This window comes from Rhamphochromis sp. 'chilingali', assembly GCF_963969265.1.
Source record: "Rhamphochromis sp. 'chilingali' genome assembly, chromosome: 10".
In the NCBI taxonomy this organism is placed as follows: domain Eukaryota; kingdom Metazoa; phylum Chordata; class Actinopteri; order Cichliformes; family Cichlidae; genus Rhamphochromis; species Rhamphochromis sp. 'chilingali'.
This window is the reverse complement of record NC_137937.1, coordinates 16,414,228-16,431,728: the sequence shown is the minus strand read 5'-3', so window position 1 is coordinate 16,431,728 and position 17,501 is coordinate 16,414,228. Positions and strand designations below refer to the sequence as shown.

At 40.2% G+C, this 17,501-nt stretch overlaps 1 protein-coding gene across 3 annotated transcripts in view; it reads right to left on the bottom strand.

The window, feature by feature from the left end:
• Positions 1 to 17,501, bottom strand: part of LOC308404955 (GDNF family receptor alpha-2-like) — a 71,388-nt gene that overhangs the window by 29,810 nt on the left and 24,077 nt on the right. For all 3 annotated transcript variants that reach the window (XM_080895281.1, XM_080895282.1, XM_080895283.1), the window contains one exon: positions 3,290 to 3,668. In XM_080895281.1, coding sequence (XP_080751407.1) covers positions 3,290 to 3,668 — 379 coding nt within the window. The remainder of the gene's footprint in view (positions 1 to 3,289; positions 3,669 to 17,501) is intronic.

The window sequence follows — 17,501 nt, the reverse complement described above, 5'->3', positions numbered from 1 at the left end:
AATTAGAGAGCGACTGAACAAGTGTTAATTAAGAGGGTGATGTCTTAATATTCTAGTGAATTATCAGATCAAATAAAAAAGCTAAAGGTTTCCACAATCTTTAAGGACATATAGCGATCCTGTAGTGTGTGACATCATGCAACAGACAGAGGAATACGTCGCAGGACGGCGTGATAACAGGCATCCCACAGCACGAAAAAAAAGAGCACCAATTTGAGAACAGTGTCAGCCCGGTGTAATTGAATCGTAGTGACATTCTCTTGCATGGCAGCACTTATTCACTGCAGGGGAATGCACAAACAGTGGATTATCAGAATTACGTTCAAGCTCAAATTGGTTGTACGCGAGGATCTGCGTGTGCATGTGCAGCTCCTGAATTGCTCTGTCGATACACAGGTGCCTCCACGCTGTGTGAGTGCGTACGCGCTCATCGAGCTGTTGACCTCGGTGGGGCATTACGCAGCAACAGATAATGAGCTTTAACGTTCTATTTCATCTTTCTCAATAAGGAGGCACACAGCACAGACACCTCAGGGTCTAAAGGTCAAAGAAAGCAACTCAGCCTGAAAACAGATTACACAAAGCAGGCAAGCAGGTAATTATCGAGACAATCATAAATTGGAGGAGAGGTGATAGACTTTCACTACTTTAACAGTGCGATTGGATTTAGTGTTGGTGGAGAGAAATTATGCTTTTGCCATTAACACTCGATTCGAAGGCTGCTCACCTCTGAGGAACAAGGTTGGAAGTGCACGTTCAGAGAAATGCTGCTCTCCAAAAATGCTGTGCGTCATTAGCTCGACTAATTTCAGTGTTTGCAATGGTATCATTCTTGTTTTTAAGAATATAAGTGCGTGTGTCGAGATTTCCCAAAAGTGAGAAAAACAGTGTGTCACTTTGACTTTCACACCTACGACGTTTTTTAATAAGGAGATTAGCGGATGAGGTTTTTAAAGATGCTTTAAGTGATTTTTTTTCAATGTTGTGGTTTTTGTTTCGGACACAAAAACCACAAAGATTAAAACAGTAATTATTTAAAAAAAATACTTTTTTAAAGAAGAGGCTGTTTCTGAGTTTCAGGGATCTTGAGTAGATAACAAACCAGTTATTTTCGACTTTCACTTGTAATATAATTGGAAAGAGACTTCTATCAGCTGCCTAATCACTTGTCACACTGGGAAATGAAAAAGTAGCCAAAAGTTTTCCCTTCTGTTAATTTTCATATCACGAGTATTATTTTTAGCAGTGAGCTTTCAAGGGTCTAATGATTGGTTGAACCCCATTAGGCTCATAAATGAGTTTTTAAATGCTTAAAATTACTGGAATTTTTTTTTCTATTAGACAAATGAATTCAGAGTACTTCTACAACTGGCTGGGCATGAAGCTTGTTGATGGCCAGATGTAGCACACGGTACGGAGGTTAAAAAAAAAAGAACGAAAAGAGCTTGACAGCTGATTTGGCAGCAACTGTTGTGCTTCACCTGCTTTCAGTGGCACTAAGACAAAGAAACATGCCACGGCTGGGTGGAAGTGAATTGAATCTGGCCTCTGAATCCAATAGATGCCCCACGCAGCCAGAGTGATTCACTAATGTTTTGTTCAGCTTAATTGAGCACTGTTCCTCCAACTTTGCCTCACATCTTCATCCTGCATCTAATAGCCACAGCTTCCCTTAAAGTCTAATTACTGTTACTGGCAAACGTAGGGCAGAACAAAAAAAACCTTTAAGATATGACATTGGAAGACAGAAAAAGCCATCGAAAACAATGCACTAATTCAGTGCTTCATTTTTACTTGTCAATTAATTTACTATTATTATGAACCAGATGAGCCAGATCTTTCAGTCAAATAACCAAAGCCGGTTTGCTAACACAGAAGCATGTATCCTCATCCATACACAGAGCTACTTGATTTCTTATTGTTTCAGATCATTAAACAAACCTTAATATTTGATAAACTGAGTAAATATGAAATGCAGTTTTCAAATGATGATGATGTAATTTTTTAAAGGAAAGAAGCTATCCAATCCTACTTGGGCCTGTGTGACAAACTATTTGCCCCTTAAACCATATAACTGTTTGTGCCACCCTTGGTACCAAGAACTACAATCAAGCATTTGCGATAACTGGCTCTCTTCTGAAGGGTTTTCAAGCATGAACGATGTGTTTGAGTTCATGCCAAAGAATCTCAGTCGACTAGGCCACTCCTAAACCAAGCTATTCAGAGGTGGACATGTTGTTGTGTTTTGTATCTTTGCTGCGCTAACTTAAGTGAGCTTGAGCTTCAGGGCACAACATGATGGCCAGACATCCTGGATTTTCTGGTAGAGAGCAGAGTTCATGGTTCCTTCAATGAGAACAAATCTTCCTGGTGATGGAGAAGCAAAGCAGCCTCCGACCATCACACTACCACCACCATGTTTGACTATTGCTATGATGATTTGTTATGAAATGCTGTTAGTTTTACACCAGATGTAATGTGACTCAGACCTTCCAAAACCCTTCATCTTTTGTGTCATCAGTCCACCGAATGTTTTCATCAGAATATTTTTGGCATATGTGAGACGAGCTTTGTGTTGTTTTTGGTCAGCCGTGGTTTTCTCCTTAAACTTTCCCATGGATGCCATTTTTGCCCAGTCTCTATCTTACTTTTGAATCATGAACTCTGACCTTAACTGAGGCGAGTTAGGCCCGCAGTTCTTTACATGTTGGTCTGGGTTCTGGATGAGTCACTGATCTTCGATCGTCGTCTTGGAGAAATTTTGGAAGGCCGTCCACTGCTGGGAAGCTTCACAGTTTTCTCCATTTGTGAATAATGACTCTCACTGTGGTTCACTGCAGTCCCAAAGGCTTAGAAATTACTTTGTAACCCTTTCAAGACTGATAGATGTCAGTGACTCACTTTCTTTAGAACGTGGCATGATGTGTTTCTTTCTGAGATCTTTTAGCCTGCTTCACTTTGTCAGACAGGCTCTATTTAAATGATTTCTTGATTCAGACAAGTAATTACTTTTTTACACAGGACTCAGAAGGATTGGAAAGCTTTTTTTAATGAATAAAATCATTATTTAAAAACAAAATTTTGTATTTCCTCTGGTTATCTTTGACTAATATTAAAATTTGTTTAATAATCTGAAACATCTAAGTGTGACAAAAGAAAAAAAGATCAGGAATGGGCAAATACTTTTTCACAGCACTTCTAACACTAGCCACATACCGCACAGAAAAATGTTCTTCTGGCCATTATATATACCCAAACCCGCCACCCCAACCCTGTCTGTTTCCATCACCTGCACAGAGGGTCCTGGTGACAGACCTTCCGTAGCTCCAGACAGTTGGGTTTGTCCTTATCTTTATAGGAGCAGTCGGGCACAATTGTTTGCCTGCGTCGCTCAGCGCAGCCTGTAGTCTGGCAGGGGCAGAAGAGCAGCCGGTGGGTGAACTCACTGGGCACTCGGTCTAAGAAAGCCCTCAGGGCCTTATGGCAGCGCTTCCTGCTGCAAGTTTCTCCCGGTTTGAAGTCTGCTTTGCTGCATATGTTGATGTAAGAAGCACGTTGCCTCTTGCAGCTCCCATTTAAGTTGCATGCTTTGGCTGCATCAAGGCAGGGGTTGCAGTCCCTCTCTGTATCAGGACAGTGGAAACCTTTCTGGGTCACTGTGACGGCTGCTGTTCATAAAAATACAAGAAAGAGAACTCTGTCAGTTTATTAAGCCCAAAGAGAAAAAACGTTTACACTTCGATGATTAGTGTCACATGTCCTGTCTTTGGGTAGAAAACATTTCAGTTAAAAAGAAGTAAAAGCCTTCACGTCATGTCACTGCAAACTTATAAAAAAATATTTTTATTAGTAAAACATGATTTTACTGAAAGAATCGTCACCTTTTTATAGCTCCACATTTACACAAAGGTATCCTCACAACATTAATAAAAATGCATTTGTGAAATGCATTACAAACTAAATGAACAAAAAACATACATCTTATCTTTAGATTGTAATATTTTAGTAAACGCACACTCTCTCACAATGACACGTTAAATGGCAAACAGTAAGAACAGCAGTGGAGAATTGAAAGATTTCAACCGTGCCAGCTGAAAAACTGATCTTAAGTGAGGGTGTCAAGCATAACTGGGCTGCCAAAGCGTCCAATCCCACTGGACGGCTTTGTATCCAATGGGATTTGTTAAAATTTCTGAAGGGTGGGAGGGGCCTAATTGTTGGAGTTTCTGTAACAGGGTCAAGAAAGGTTTGAGCTGGAAGTCTTCAAGAACGGATCCCGTTGTGAGTGTGACTGTTAATTTCTTCTGAGCCAGAATCATCATCAGTTTTACTGCACTCTTACTGACAAAGACATTACCGATTGTCCGTAACACCACACACTGAGGATGATTAAGCCAAGGAGCCACGCTGACGTGTTTCTCTGCTTTATGGCCGTAGCATTTCGTTATAATAACAGCAGAGTGACTGGATGTGGAAAAGCTGAAACCCACTGGTGATGATGTACTTATTTTTCTCGAGGCTTCTCGGGCTTCCCATCATCTTTGTGTTTTAAAGAAATGCTTTATTAAACGTCCCCATTTTCAGATTTTACTTGTACTCTGACACAGTTGCCGTAAAGCATTACCCAGTATGCTACCTGTCTTGACCAAGCATCTGTGCGAGAACTGAGAGGAATAAAAATCTTTCCGCTGAGCCTCTGACTCAACATCATTAATCTGATATCGTTTAGATTTGGCTTGGCTGCAAAGTACCATGAACAAACAAAACAATAATCCTTGAATCTCTGATATGTTCCTCTGTTTCTCCTACCAACAGTAAGCCACCAGAGGGATACTAGCAGCCAGCTCCATTCACTCCAACTGAATTATTGATTTAGTCTGTTTCAGACCTTGAGTGAAATATGAATAAATTAATATATGATTCCAAATGGATGGATAAATGATCTGTTTCTAGATAACAGCATGGCACGATTACCATCATATTAGTACATCACAATATTTACCTCAATTTAACACTAATAATAGTTACAATTTTAAGTTATTTAACAAATGTAGCAAACAAGGACTCTTCTATCATACTCATTAGTTTAATGGAGAAATGTAAAGCAAGCTGGCATCCCTGGGAAAATATTGACAAGAGCTTTTATTTATGTGAATGCTGGCAAATGGGAAATAGCAGTAAATACTGTAGCATCTGCTCAAGACATGGTAAGCTCAAGCACTTGAAATGACTGCTGTAAACCCTTCACGCTTAATCCACTAATCTAAGATCGAGTCCCCTCATTTATTTCTAGTGTCATCACAAACTAAGACAGTGCAATCACTGGTCAGCACACACATGGAAAAAAGATTACATCATTAGTTATGTTAGGAGGATGTCCTCAGATATACCACAGCTGCAGTAAAAAAAAACAAAAAAAACCATGCTTTTCTGAGATATAACAGTAATAAAGCAGGTTCATGTTCACTTGTGGCACCCCTCTCTTGTATTCAGGGTATATTAGAGAAGTTAACCTGCCTACCCTGTAGATAATGATATTTCAGAGGTCGTGGCAGCTTGGTGACACTCAGAGAGATTCATCTCTTATTCAGCAGAACCAATCTCACTCTGTGTCTATCAGACAGCCAGGAGCAGGAAGAAGACCATTTATTTTAGAGGTGTGTGCTACAGAACTTGTGTTGTTTCCAAGTGGTGCATCGCACATTATCAATCCTAGAAATGGGGATACATAGAATCACATCGCGACACAGGGGAAAAATAAGCAGGCCCACCAAATTAATGATTTTGTCGTTTCAGATCACATCAGATAAACCAAAACTCACAGCCACTGAAGAATAACAGAAGTAGAATATCAGGGGTTCATCACAGAAAGAAAAAAGCACGCTTAATCTAGCTTTCAGCTAACCAGGGCTTTCATTTAGATGAATCAAGGTTAATGTAGCAGGCGCACTGATAAACGGTCCGGGTGTTAAGAGAGATGTCCTGAGTTCAAGAGATGTAGGTGTTCAGAGCAGTGCTGTCTTTTCCAGTATTTGTCACAGACCGGGGGGAAAGCTCTTCTTCTCTGTTCAAATATTGAAAGCATTAACCCGACAAACCGATATTAAAATATACTTGAATCATCTTATTTATCTTTGCACTCTCTAAAGGGGAGAGGATAAACACTCCTCAGCAGATGTCAGACAGCATAGCACCCTCACTATTTGTTAGTCTAAGTGACTGAAAGGCAGACGGAGTTGCGTTCCGATCGTTTACTTATGTGACTTAGTTGATCTGTGAATATACTGAGACATGAAACAAGAGCTGAGCCAAGCTTGGCTAAAGAGGGCCTGAGGGGCGGGGGTGGGGGAGAGGTTAGCGGGGTGGCTTTCTAGTGGTTCAGGCTACATTACACTGGGAGTTTACAACTGCTAAATCTCTCCTGGCCATCTCCAGGCTTTAATGTAGGCCACTGAGGGGGTCCGGGATGAAAAGAAAATAGGAGAAGGATGAGCTACTAAGATTTATCTGACCAAGCAGGGCCGAAGCCGCTTTGGAGGCTGTAGCAATGGAAGGTTTTTTTTTGTTGCTGTTTTTTTTTTTTTTAACTACCTTTGATTGGGGAACTGAGATTGAATTTAGTGCACAACCCAAAAAGATCTCCTGGGGCGAACATAAGATACGAAGCCCAGTTGATGGCTCTGACGTGCTTACACACAAACAGGATGATAGCAAGAGCGGGAGGAGAAGAGGAAGGAAGCATCGAGTTGAAGATGGGAGAGGAAATGTTTCGGTGTTGTTCTACAGAGTCATAATTGATTTTCCAAGTGCATTACAATGGAAGTTTTCAGCAAACACATTCTGCTATAATGTGAGGCGAAAGATGTTGATAAGCTAATGATACGAGACGTACAAAAATGGAAAAAGCTTTAAGAGGGAAGAGAAGGCTTGAGCAGTTGATTACAGGAGCTGATCATGACAGATAGAAAGATGAAATGGGAGGACAGAGAATAACAGATTGGACAGCCACTTACAGAGACAGGCTGGAGAGCTTTCAATTAAGTCATCCTGATTCAGAAGAGATGCGCGACATTTGCTCAGAATAATTAACCCAGCACATCAGCAGTGCAATCAACAGCTCTCACCATCACAATAATCAACACCTATCTATTAACTTACCTTGTTAGTTGTCGTACCATACATTAATGAGTGAGCGAGGACGCCAACTGAATGACAGACAAGTGGATGGGTTGCACTGGCTGATTATTATTGTAGATACTAGAAATGCAATCAGTGTCATTAAGGACAAAACAAGTCGTAAATATTGTGCTGCCTTCTGGCTGCACGATCGTGTCTGTGGGGATGTTTTAAGCGCACAAGTGCAGGACAAATGCCATGTATTAAATTGAACTGAGGGATGCAAACGTTTGAAATCGTCTTTAAATGACTTTTTTGTGTCGTAAACAACGTGTGTCTCAGACGTCGTGCTCCGGTTTGCTGTCAAAAACTCTCAAAGCGCTGTCGTTACTTTGCGATCTTGCTGTTTGACTGTTAATGGGCTTTTAATAAGGATCTCTACACTGTGGGCATCATAAACAAGGCTCCACTGATGGCAATGTGGTGGAAACAACCATCTATTCTTTCTGCACGTATAGCACATGCGGGCAAAGAAGGAAAGATAAGGAAAAGACTAAAGAGAAGGATGCAGGGGGATAAAATGTGCGATAGGAGACATCTACAGGAAGACAGATGGAGAGAAACAAAATTACTTAAGACCTTTGGTTCAGTGAGAAATAAAGAAAAAAGGGGCATAATAAAAAGAGAGAGAGAACAAGAAGTGGACAGAGCTTGTATAAATGCAAGGAAGTGGATAAAACATTCGTGTAATCAGTATCACGATTTTGATACTTCTTCCCCAAAGAGGAAGCGATCTTCTTTCCCCAGTAATTGCTCTCCGTCAGCCTAATTTGAATTCTGCATTTCATATATCATCCTATACTCAAGGGACACTACGCTGCAGAGGGAAGTTCAGCCCAGGTTAGCAAGAAGCTCTTGGCTCTGGGTATGTTCTCAGTAATTAGGAAAGGTGCCACAGTTTGGATTTAATACAGCCCTGGGTGAGCGCGCGAGAGCTTGTTAGGGAAGTCTTTAGTCTGGACCCCGAGGAGCATGTCAAGCATTTCTGTGTCAAAGGGCTCATCAGTCATTAGTTCTATTCTCCATGTCGCAGTGGGGTTTTCTATATGGAGGAAGATGGTGCACCAAATCTACAACATCATCTCCCTAAGCCCTTTTAGCCAAGTTAAACGTGTAGATGTCATCATTCTTACGGATCAGCTGAATGTCCCCAGGTATCATGGAGAAATTGCTAAAAAGAGGAGATCTTGTATAATCACATAGAAGCAGGATTACCTACCTTTATGTGAGAATAAATGTGTGTGAGTGGAGGTGGGAAAGTGATATCCAAAGGATCTCTAAATCATGGCAAACACACTTCTAAATACTTGAGATGTTTCTGTTGCCTTCAAGTGACGTTTCCTAGTATGAAAACGCTTGAGTCTACCTCCTGTAGTCTTCACTGGCTCTGATGCAGAATTTGTTCAAGTCTAACAAAAGTGTATTTAGGTCAGCCTGGCCAATATTGTATCAAGAATCTTCTTGTCTCGTCATTACCAGCACACAAGGAGGCAATAACAAAACTTACTAACAAACTGAAACATTGCTGTTTACTGTTATTTATTTCTGACTTGTTAATAAAACGCTGACTATTAAAAAGGGCATCTGATAAGTGTGCCTGCAACAACTCTCATTACTGACCCAGAGAGAGACAAGCTCTGGCTGGACTGAGGGTGAACTGATTAGAAAATCCACACAGAATAATGAAGCATATAAACAAAGTAATATATATGCATGGAGGCACAACAGCAAGCGTGCACAAAACGAATCTTTCACTAACAAACACATGCAAAGATACATTCTAACACCCCCCACCTCACCCACCATTACTTAGTGTTTGTCTATCTAATAGTAATTGTTATAGGGTGTATGAGGACAATGTGAAAATGTCAAACATTTCAACAGCATGCTGAGCAGGACTGTTGCCCCGTTCCCTTTTTCTCAGCTGTAGAAACAGCTTTCTGGATTTAATTGGATGGTAGGCCCACGGAGCCGAGAGGTGAGAGGCTTAGTGCAGAGAGTTACAAGGTCTAACTAAGGGATGTTAAACTTAATTCCTGCAGGAACCTCTCAGTGCAGGATTCGCTGCTACCCTCTGTTCCTAATAAGTTAATTAACTCACCACCGAGTCACTGAGAGCAGAATATATTTCACAAGGAGCATATTAACAGTTACGGTCAATGATATCTTTGCATCCTGTGTGTGATACGCCATTCATCTGGGCTTTGGAGAGGAGATTCTCTCTCCCACCTTCGCACCTGGTGTCTTATTGATCTGAGGACAGGTCTTTGGAGTTGTAACTGAGAAAACAGAGGTTATGGATCACAACTCTGGTTCAATGTACAGAGCCTGTATTGGTATAGGAAAGAAAACGTTATCTGTTGCAGCTTTAATCAGCATAGTGATCAGCAGGTTGAAAGGTACAGTAAGTGTCCTTAAAACAGTTATATCGGCAGAAGCAGATTCCAACTCTGAACTAGCAGAACTTGCTGGAGCATTTGTTTGTCTGTTACTGGTAAGTGTGGGTTGATAAACAAATAAAAAAGTGTCTTCCTGTTGCCCCCCTCTTTCTTTGATTTGCTAGATTCCCCGTGGTGCTAAGCAGAATTTGATTAGAACAGGGAAAGTATGCATTTCTTATTACTTAGGACTCAACTCTTAGAGACCCAAAGAGGATTGGATTTGGATGGAAAACTGATTATCAACAGATTTCCTCAGGGTAAGACTCACTTAGCTTCCCCTATCATTTGATGATGAAGATCCTTCTAGGGACAAAAAAACCCCACTGCATGCACATACTGCTGTTTATGTGCATGTAAGTCCCGATGTACCTTTGTGTCCAAGCTTTCTACTAAAGATCATGCGGTTAATATGTTTTACAAGTAAGGCAATTTATGACTTCAAATTAAAAGTTTGAAAAGTGTAAAGCATTGACTGATTTGCTCATGATGTGCTAAACTAAATCTGTCTCAAGTCAGATTTAGAGCAGATGAGCAAAAAAATCAGAGCAGGTGTAAGATGAATAATGACTAGTTTATTATGCAGATGATTGTGCTTAAACAATATTGTTATTACACATCTTGCATATTTACTCAGTCTTTTTGTTGTTGTTGACCTGATAGCATCTGTGAAGTGCATCCTTTATACATCCTTTAATTTTGTAGCACAAGCTTTTTTTTCTGTCACAGAAATTGTTTTCAGCTCAGATGCTGCCATAGAAAACAGAACTGCAACTGATTAATCACTTTCTCTCATGCCTAATGACTTGTTCAGCCACTCTAAATATTAGCTGAAATATATATTATGTTGCATAACTTATGGTACGATGATATATCTCAAAAGGGCTTTTGAGAGCCCTATCATTGCTGGCAAAGTGAGGACATTCTGTCATTCAGAGGTTCATGCTTACTTCAATGTCCTTCACAGCTTAATTCAGACACACCGACCACAGTGAAGGAACGAGCTACAACACTTGCATCATATTCTGCGCAATGCGTAAAATCTGACACTGAATCGTGTGACACATACTGACAGATCAAACTATAATTATGATACTGTAGCTTATAAACTGGAGGTTTGCATGCCAGCTCACCTGTCTGAAGTGATGTTCACATTGTCAGTTACTTTTAAATCCCAATCCATGCAGTTTCTGAGAAAAAAATTCTTCTTATTACTAAGGAAGTAATTAATGGTGTTACAGCTCTTGTGCCACAATGTGTGAATGCACCCAGCTGTCTCACTCTCGAAAAAGACTTCTGTTAACAGCTGGAAGCTAAAAACTAACTACAGCTCCTGTTAAAAAAATATCAATACTTATGATTTTTTTTTTCTCACAGAAGCAAATTTGGGTGTCTAATAGCAAATGCTTTCTTCCCGTGAGATTAGTATTTAGGGCAAGGTGTGCCAGTTTATGAAGCCAAAAATGTACATCTAACTTTAAGTTAGATTTTGATTTTCAATTAGAAAATGTGTCTTTTCAGAGGAATTGACTGCTTCTATCAGCAGTATAATTAAAAAAAGAACTGTTTAACCATTATTGACTGGGCTGTTAACATTTCCTAAAAGCGGCCATATTTTTCAGTGTTACATGTCAAATGACAAAAGAGATGAAATTTAATACAAACGCGTCTGTCACAGTTTGACATGAACTGTGGATGCATGAAAGTGAATTCTCTTATTGTTATAACGTCAATAAAAAGGGCCACTGTGGGCTGTAATTTGAGAAACTTAGGTTTGGGGGAATTTTCAAAAACAATGGCAGGAGAGACATGCCCAGTTAGCTATTAATGCATTCATCATGCATCCTTCTGGTATACTAAAGGTGACAGGGTCACTGTGCACAGGGTCACTGTAAAATGTAAAGAAAAACAGAATGCAATGAATTAAAAAGCTCATAAACACATATTTTAAACACAATGTAACATAGAAAATATATCAAATGTTTAAACTCAGAAATGTTTGTATTTCTATAAAAATCTTGGCCATTTTAAATTTGATGATAGTGACACATTTAAAAAAGCTGAGGGCAGAATAAAAGGCTTGTAAAAGTAAGTTGTACAAAAATGAAACAGCTGAAGCAAGATTTATCAGCCAATTAGGTTAATTGGAAACAGGTCGGTAGCATGATTGAGTTTGAGAGAGGCAAAGTTTCTCAGAAGTAAAGATCAGCCAAGGTTCACTGAGCTGGACTTTGAATATCTCACCATTAACAGGACATAATAGCATCAAATGATTCAGAGAATCTGGAGACACATCTGCCCTACGAGAAGGCCAGATATCAGTACTAGATGTCCATGAGCCCTTGGACAGCACTGGATTAAAAACAAGTACATTTTGTCATGGAAATCACTTCCTGGGCTCTGAAACACTTCCAGAAATTACTGTCTGTGAACACAGTTCACTGTGCTGTCCACAAAGGCAGGTTAAAGCTCTTTCATGCAAAGAAGAGGCCACATGTGAACATGATCCAGAAACACTGCTGTCTTCTTTTGGCTCATTTAAAATGAACTGGGGAGATGCGGTTTGGTGGCCAGACAAAACCAAAAGTGAAAATTGTTTTTGGAAAACATGGACACTTTCCTCCAGACTACAAAGTAAAAGGATCCAGGTTGTTATCAGCATTCAGTTCAAAGGCCAGCATCTCTGTCATCAACAAAGAACAACCCAGAACTGTTGAACAGCTTAAATCCCGTATCAGACATGACTGGGACAAGATTACTCAGCTTCCTCAGAAATGCAGAATTTGTAGTAAGTTACAGTAATCTGAAGAGGGAGATATTTTATTTCAGCATGAAAATAATCACGGTGTTTAAAGTGTTTAAACAGAAATTATTAACACATTTACATGTATATACATATACATGTAAATGTATATGTATATACCTTAATCGATTCTGACAATTAAGGACACTGGAATGTACTTAATATGAGTTTTTTTTGCTCACTACCGACTTTGCGGCTTTAAATATATTATCTCCCCCTGCTGGTAATGCAAATTTGGCATATAGTAATGCAACTTCTGCAAGCCTGTCCATTTCACGTTTTGGAGATGCAAAGCGTGAAATGGACCCGGTAGACCAGCGTGTCTATTACACGGTTTCCCACGATACTGGGTTGCTAAGGTGGTGTAACCTTTTCCAGAAAAGCACATTCATCCACATCAAGCAGGAAATTTTTGATGATTAATAGAAAATTAATCATCAGAAGAGTGCATGTCTGTAGGGGACTTATATTCCTTCTTTAACTTCTCTTTAAAGCATTTTGCTCGGATAATTATTTTATTTTTTGCAAATTTTCACACATTTTCACAACTATGAGTTTCTACCAACTAAGCAGGTTAAGAATACAAGTTTAGCATCACCAGACTTGAATGCTGGCCATACTGCATTCACTGAAGCTGCCGAAAGCACTCCCGAAGGAAAATACTTTCCATAGCTTTCCTGCTCCACAAAGGAACACTTCCACTGCTCCCCTATACAAACCTGGCTCCCTTTCAATATATCATCTCCTTCATGAGGTAACCACAACCTCTGCCCTGAACTGACAGCATTGCCTGTGTCATTAGTCATAGGAGTGAAAAATATCTGCCAATAACCTGACTGTTTAAGCTTAATGTGGACAGGTGTGCAGGGGGGAGGTATCATACCTTGTGACAGAAACCAGACTGCAGGAGCCAGACCTGGTCTCTGCACCAAAATCTATCTGACACTGAACTTGATGGATGTGACAGGGAGCATGTTTGTATCAGCTGGATGAGGAAAGTTAAACTATGCCAAGCTATGCTGTGTCACATTAAATATAACTAGATGTACCTTTAAAGCAGTGATAAGGTCAAGGAAGAACTTTATTGCTAACCTAATTTCCTCATTGGCACATTTAAAAAGCATTATTTTTAATTAATTTGATCACTATACTGTCTTTTTTCCCCCACTATAATTTTTTACAATAAGCTTACTGTCAGCCAAAAGCCAACATCAAAGTGACTTAAGCCTGTAGTCTAAGAAATGCCCACCAGGGGGAGACTGCTCTGGTTGCAAAGAAGTTAAGTTGTATGGTTGTCTACAGGAAAATTACCCCTCTGCCCACTTGATCTATAACCTCAAATGGTAAATGGCCTGTATTTGTATAATGCTTTACTTAGTCCCTAAGGACCCCAAAGCGCTTTACACTACGTTCAATCATCCACCCATTCACACGCTGGTGATAGCAAGCTACGTTGTAGCCACAGCTGCCCTGGGGTGCACCAATAGGCAACGGGTGAAGTGTCTTGCCCAAGGACACAACGGCTGAGACTGTTGGAGCCGGGGCTGGAACCGGCAACCTTCTGATTACAAGACAAACTGCCAACTTTTGAGCCACGATCGCCCTTGGCGATAAAGATAAAGATTTCATGATGAGTTTATGGTCTCAGTTGTCTTTCTGAATACAACGTGCAGGGTAAGCTTCATCTTGGCTGCCCTACCTTGTGACTGACAACCATCTTTTGTTCGAGGGGGCTCCAGTACATGATATGTGACATCGCAATAATTATGTCCACCTTAAAGTATCAGCAAAAACTGTCAAAGTCAAAATATGCTTTTTTGTGATGAGGCATGCTTATAGCCTGTCACGTTACAAATTAGTACTAACCTATAATCACCATCCCTCTTTTGTGATGAAAGGTGCATGGCAGCGGAGGAAAGGAGGATTTAGTAAATGCCACCATACTGCCATCACAGCAAAGAGACTGGTGTTGACAAGGACACTTTATTCAGCCCGAGATGCAACTGTGCTGAGCACTAAGGTGATGAAACATTGCTGATGCAGGTGCACAGTGCCAGCAAAGCCAGGGCAAGAAGAGCACAATTCATCTCTGTGTTTCTGATGAAACCATACTCGAGTACATTGTCATCACTGTTGCTGAAAAAGAAATATGGACACGCAAAAGTATAGTCACTGACCTTATTTCAAAGGACAGATCCCACAGGATTAAATTTGCTATTTGCTCTTTGTCTTTTTTGTCTCTGTGTGTACAATGCAAGCAAACTGCATGTGCATTCAAAGATATGCAAAATCAGGCTATGACTACACAGTCCCATTAAAAGGAGCAGCTTGTGTGAAATAGTTTTCCAGGTATCACTCGGGGCAATGCAGAAACAGTCTCCATATGTTCTGTTTCATTTTAATTCAGTGTGAGTGCATATAGTAGTACAGAATTCTTCTTTTATTCTAGCACCACTTATGTCCCTTATCTCCCTTCCACACAAAAACTTTTAAAATAGCAGAGATTATTTTTCAATTTTCTACCTTTCCTCTTGGAGGGTGTAGATTTCCCTGTTCTCATCTGAGAACAATCCTAACCAGATATCATATATTCCCAAAGTCTCTATATAGTTGAACATTTATAGACATGATTATGAATACTTTTGTTTGGTTTAGCAATCAAAGGGAGAAGTATTTCCATAAAAGAAGTGTGTAATTACTTATCTGTTTGCCTGTGGTTTTATGTCAGTGCCACAATCAATTACCCTGCCCTCAGAAATGATAAATAATGAGGAAAGCTTGCGGCTAAACAGATTTTCGAGAGCAAATCCAATATTTCACCTTGAAGCGAGTAGAGGAAACAGCTGAAGCAAAATGGATAGAGTAATGAGTCCCTGTTGTATCTTAATATGTCTAGGTGCATTGTACTGTATTTTCTTTCAGGAAGGGAGTTGGACTTCTAAGCTGTTAACTTTTCTTTCTTTCTTTCTTTATTCATTCATTTTTTTGTAACCTTGTGTGTTTTATTATGTTTTTGACAAAAAAGAATTAGCTCACAACAAGTTATCACTCTTAAAAGTACATTACGGGAAAATCTCTCCACTAGATGTCAGTGGTTTGCAGACCCGTCAAATGAGAGTTTTTTTACCCTCAATTCAGGTGCATAATCCTTGCTACGGTAGCTGCTGTAGGACAGATAACTCTGGCTGTTGTTCATCTGCAGTGAGGCTGTCAGTCTGCAGTTTACCTCAGCTGTCAATATGAGTCTATGCCAATTTGCTCTCGAGGCTGTAAAACTTTGTGGAAGTAGTCCAATACGAGTCAGTGAGTCAGTGAATCTCACTTTTGTCCACTAACAGTGACACTGAGGTGATTTGTTAAGGATATCTTGAACTTTTCTATAGGTAAGTGCTGCTGTTCTTTCCCCTGTTAGCTGCTGTTAGCCTCTGTTAGCCGACATTAGTAAAACTTTCTTTGAAGTTGCACTAACATTGTTGGACTCTGACACTTTCTCATACAATGTGAGAATGTGATCATACTATTTATAAGATTTTTAGGATATCTGAGCCTAACATTAGCTGGAATAATGTGAGCTTATAACCAGTTGTTTGTTTAGCTAGCTTGTTGTCAGCAGTCTGGCAGATGTGAGGATCGAATGTCTAATTTGCTCAAAAATAAGTAATTGTCATAATATTGGGAATAAATAAGTCTGTTTATAAAAGTTTTTGAGTATTACAGCCCTGAATTCAGTTCAGGAAATGAGGCTTTAAGTGAGGAAAAAAGAAGAGGATAAGATTTTATTTACTAACTCCAGTCAGTTCCCTCACCTGCTGTCTTTTTTTGTATTTTTGGACCCCCTTCCAAGATTAAAAAAATATAGGTAGGATCCTTCGTATCCTAAATCTGAAGTCCATACACAAATTGAAATTTGTACCATCTTCTCTAGCTACTTACATGAATCACGATTAGGTGGAACAACAATGTCTATCTTCCCCACTGTATTCAAGATCGCAGGGCAACATCATGGCTTCCACAGACCAGCAGTCATTCCTCACTAGTGAAATAATTTTACATTTATGAGAATTCATCAGTTAGTTAGAAGACATAATTAAAAACGAATCAATGTATATTTAATTGTACAATATTATTATTAATTAGCCATAAGTGACAATAAAGTTGTTTAAACTGGGAAATTCTCAAGCTAATAATAATTTATATATGTATTAAAGTCACACTGTTTTCATGGTGTGAGCTGAGATTGGTTATTTCTACTTCCAACTGTGGTTAACATCACAATTGGCAATTGGCAATTGGTCGTTGGCAATTAAAATCGACGAGCTCTCAGCACTGGTACGGAGTCAGAGGGAATACCGAGAGTGTAGCCTGATGTGTTTCACCGAATCATGGCTGCACCAGGTCATTCCCGATGAGAATGCTTCCGTGGAAGGCTTCCACACTGTTCGGGCGGACAGGGACAGCATCGCTAGCGGTAAGCGTAAAGGAGGTGGGCTTGCTGTTTTAGTTAACAACCGGTGGTGTAACCCTGCCAACATAACAATCAAAGAAAGGATTTGTTGCCCGGACACTGAACTGTGTGCTGTTGGACTCAGGCCGTATTATTTACCCAGGGAATTCTCTCACGTCATCTTGGTGGCTGTTTATGTACCCCCCTCTGCTAACCCCACAGCTGCATGTGACACTATCCACTCTGCCATAGCTCGGCTACAGACTCAGCACCCGAGTGCCTTTATTGTGATCTCGGGTGACTTCAACCATGTATCACTGGACAATACACTACCAACATTCAAACAATATGTGGACTGTCCCACCAGGGGAGAGAAAACTTTAGACTTACTGTATGCTAACGTCAAGGATGCATACAGCTCCTCCTCCCTCCCCCCACTTGGTAGGTCAGATCATAACCTGATTCACCTCACCCCCCGCTATGTGCCAATTGTGAGGAGGGAACCTGTGACCACCAGGACTGTTAGGAGGTGGTCAGAGGAGGCAATAGCGGAACTACAGGGCTGTTTCGAGGTGACCGACTGGGAAACACTCTGTGAGCCTCACGCCGAGGACATCAATGGGCTTACTGAGTGTATCAC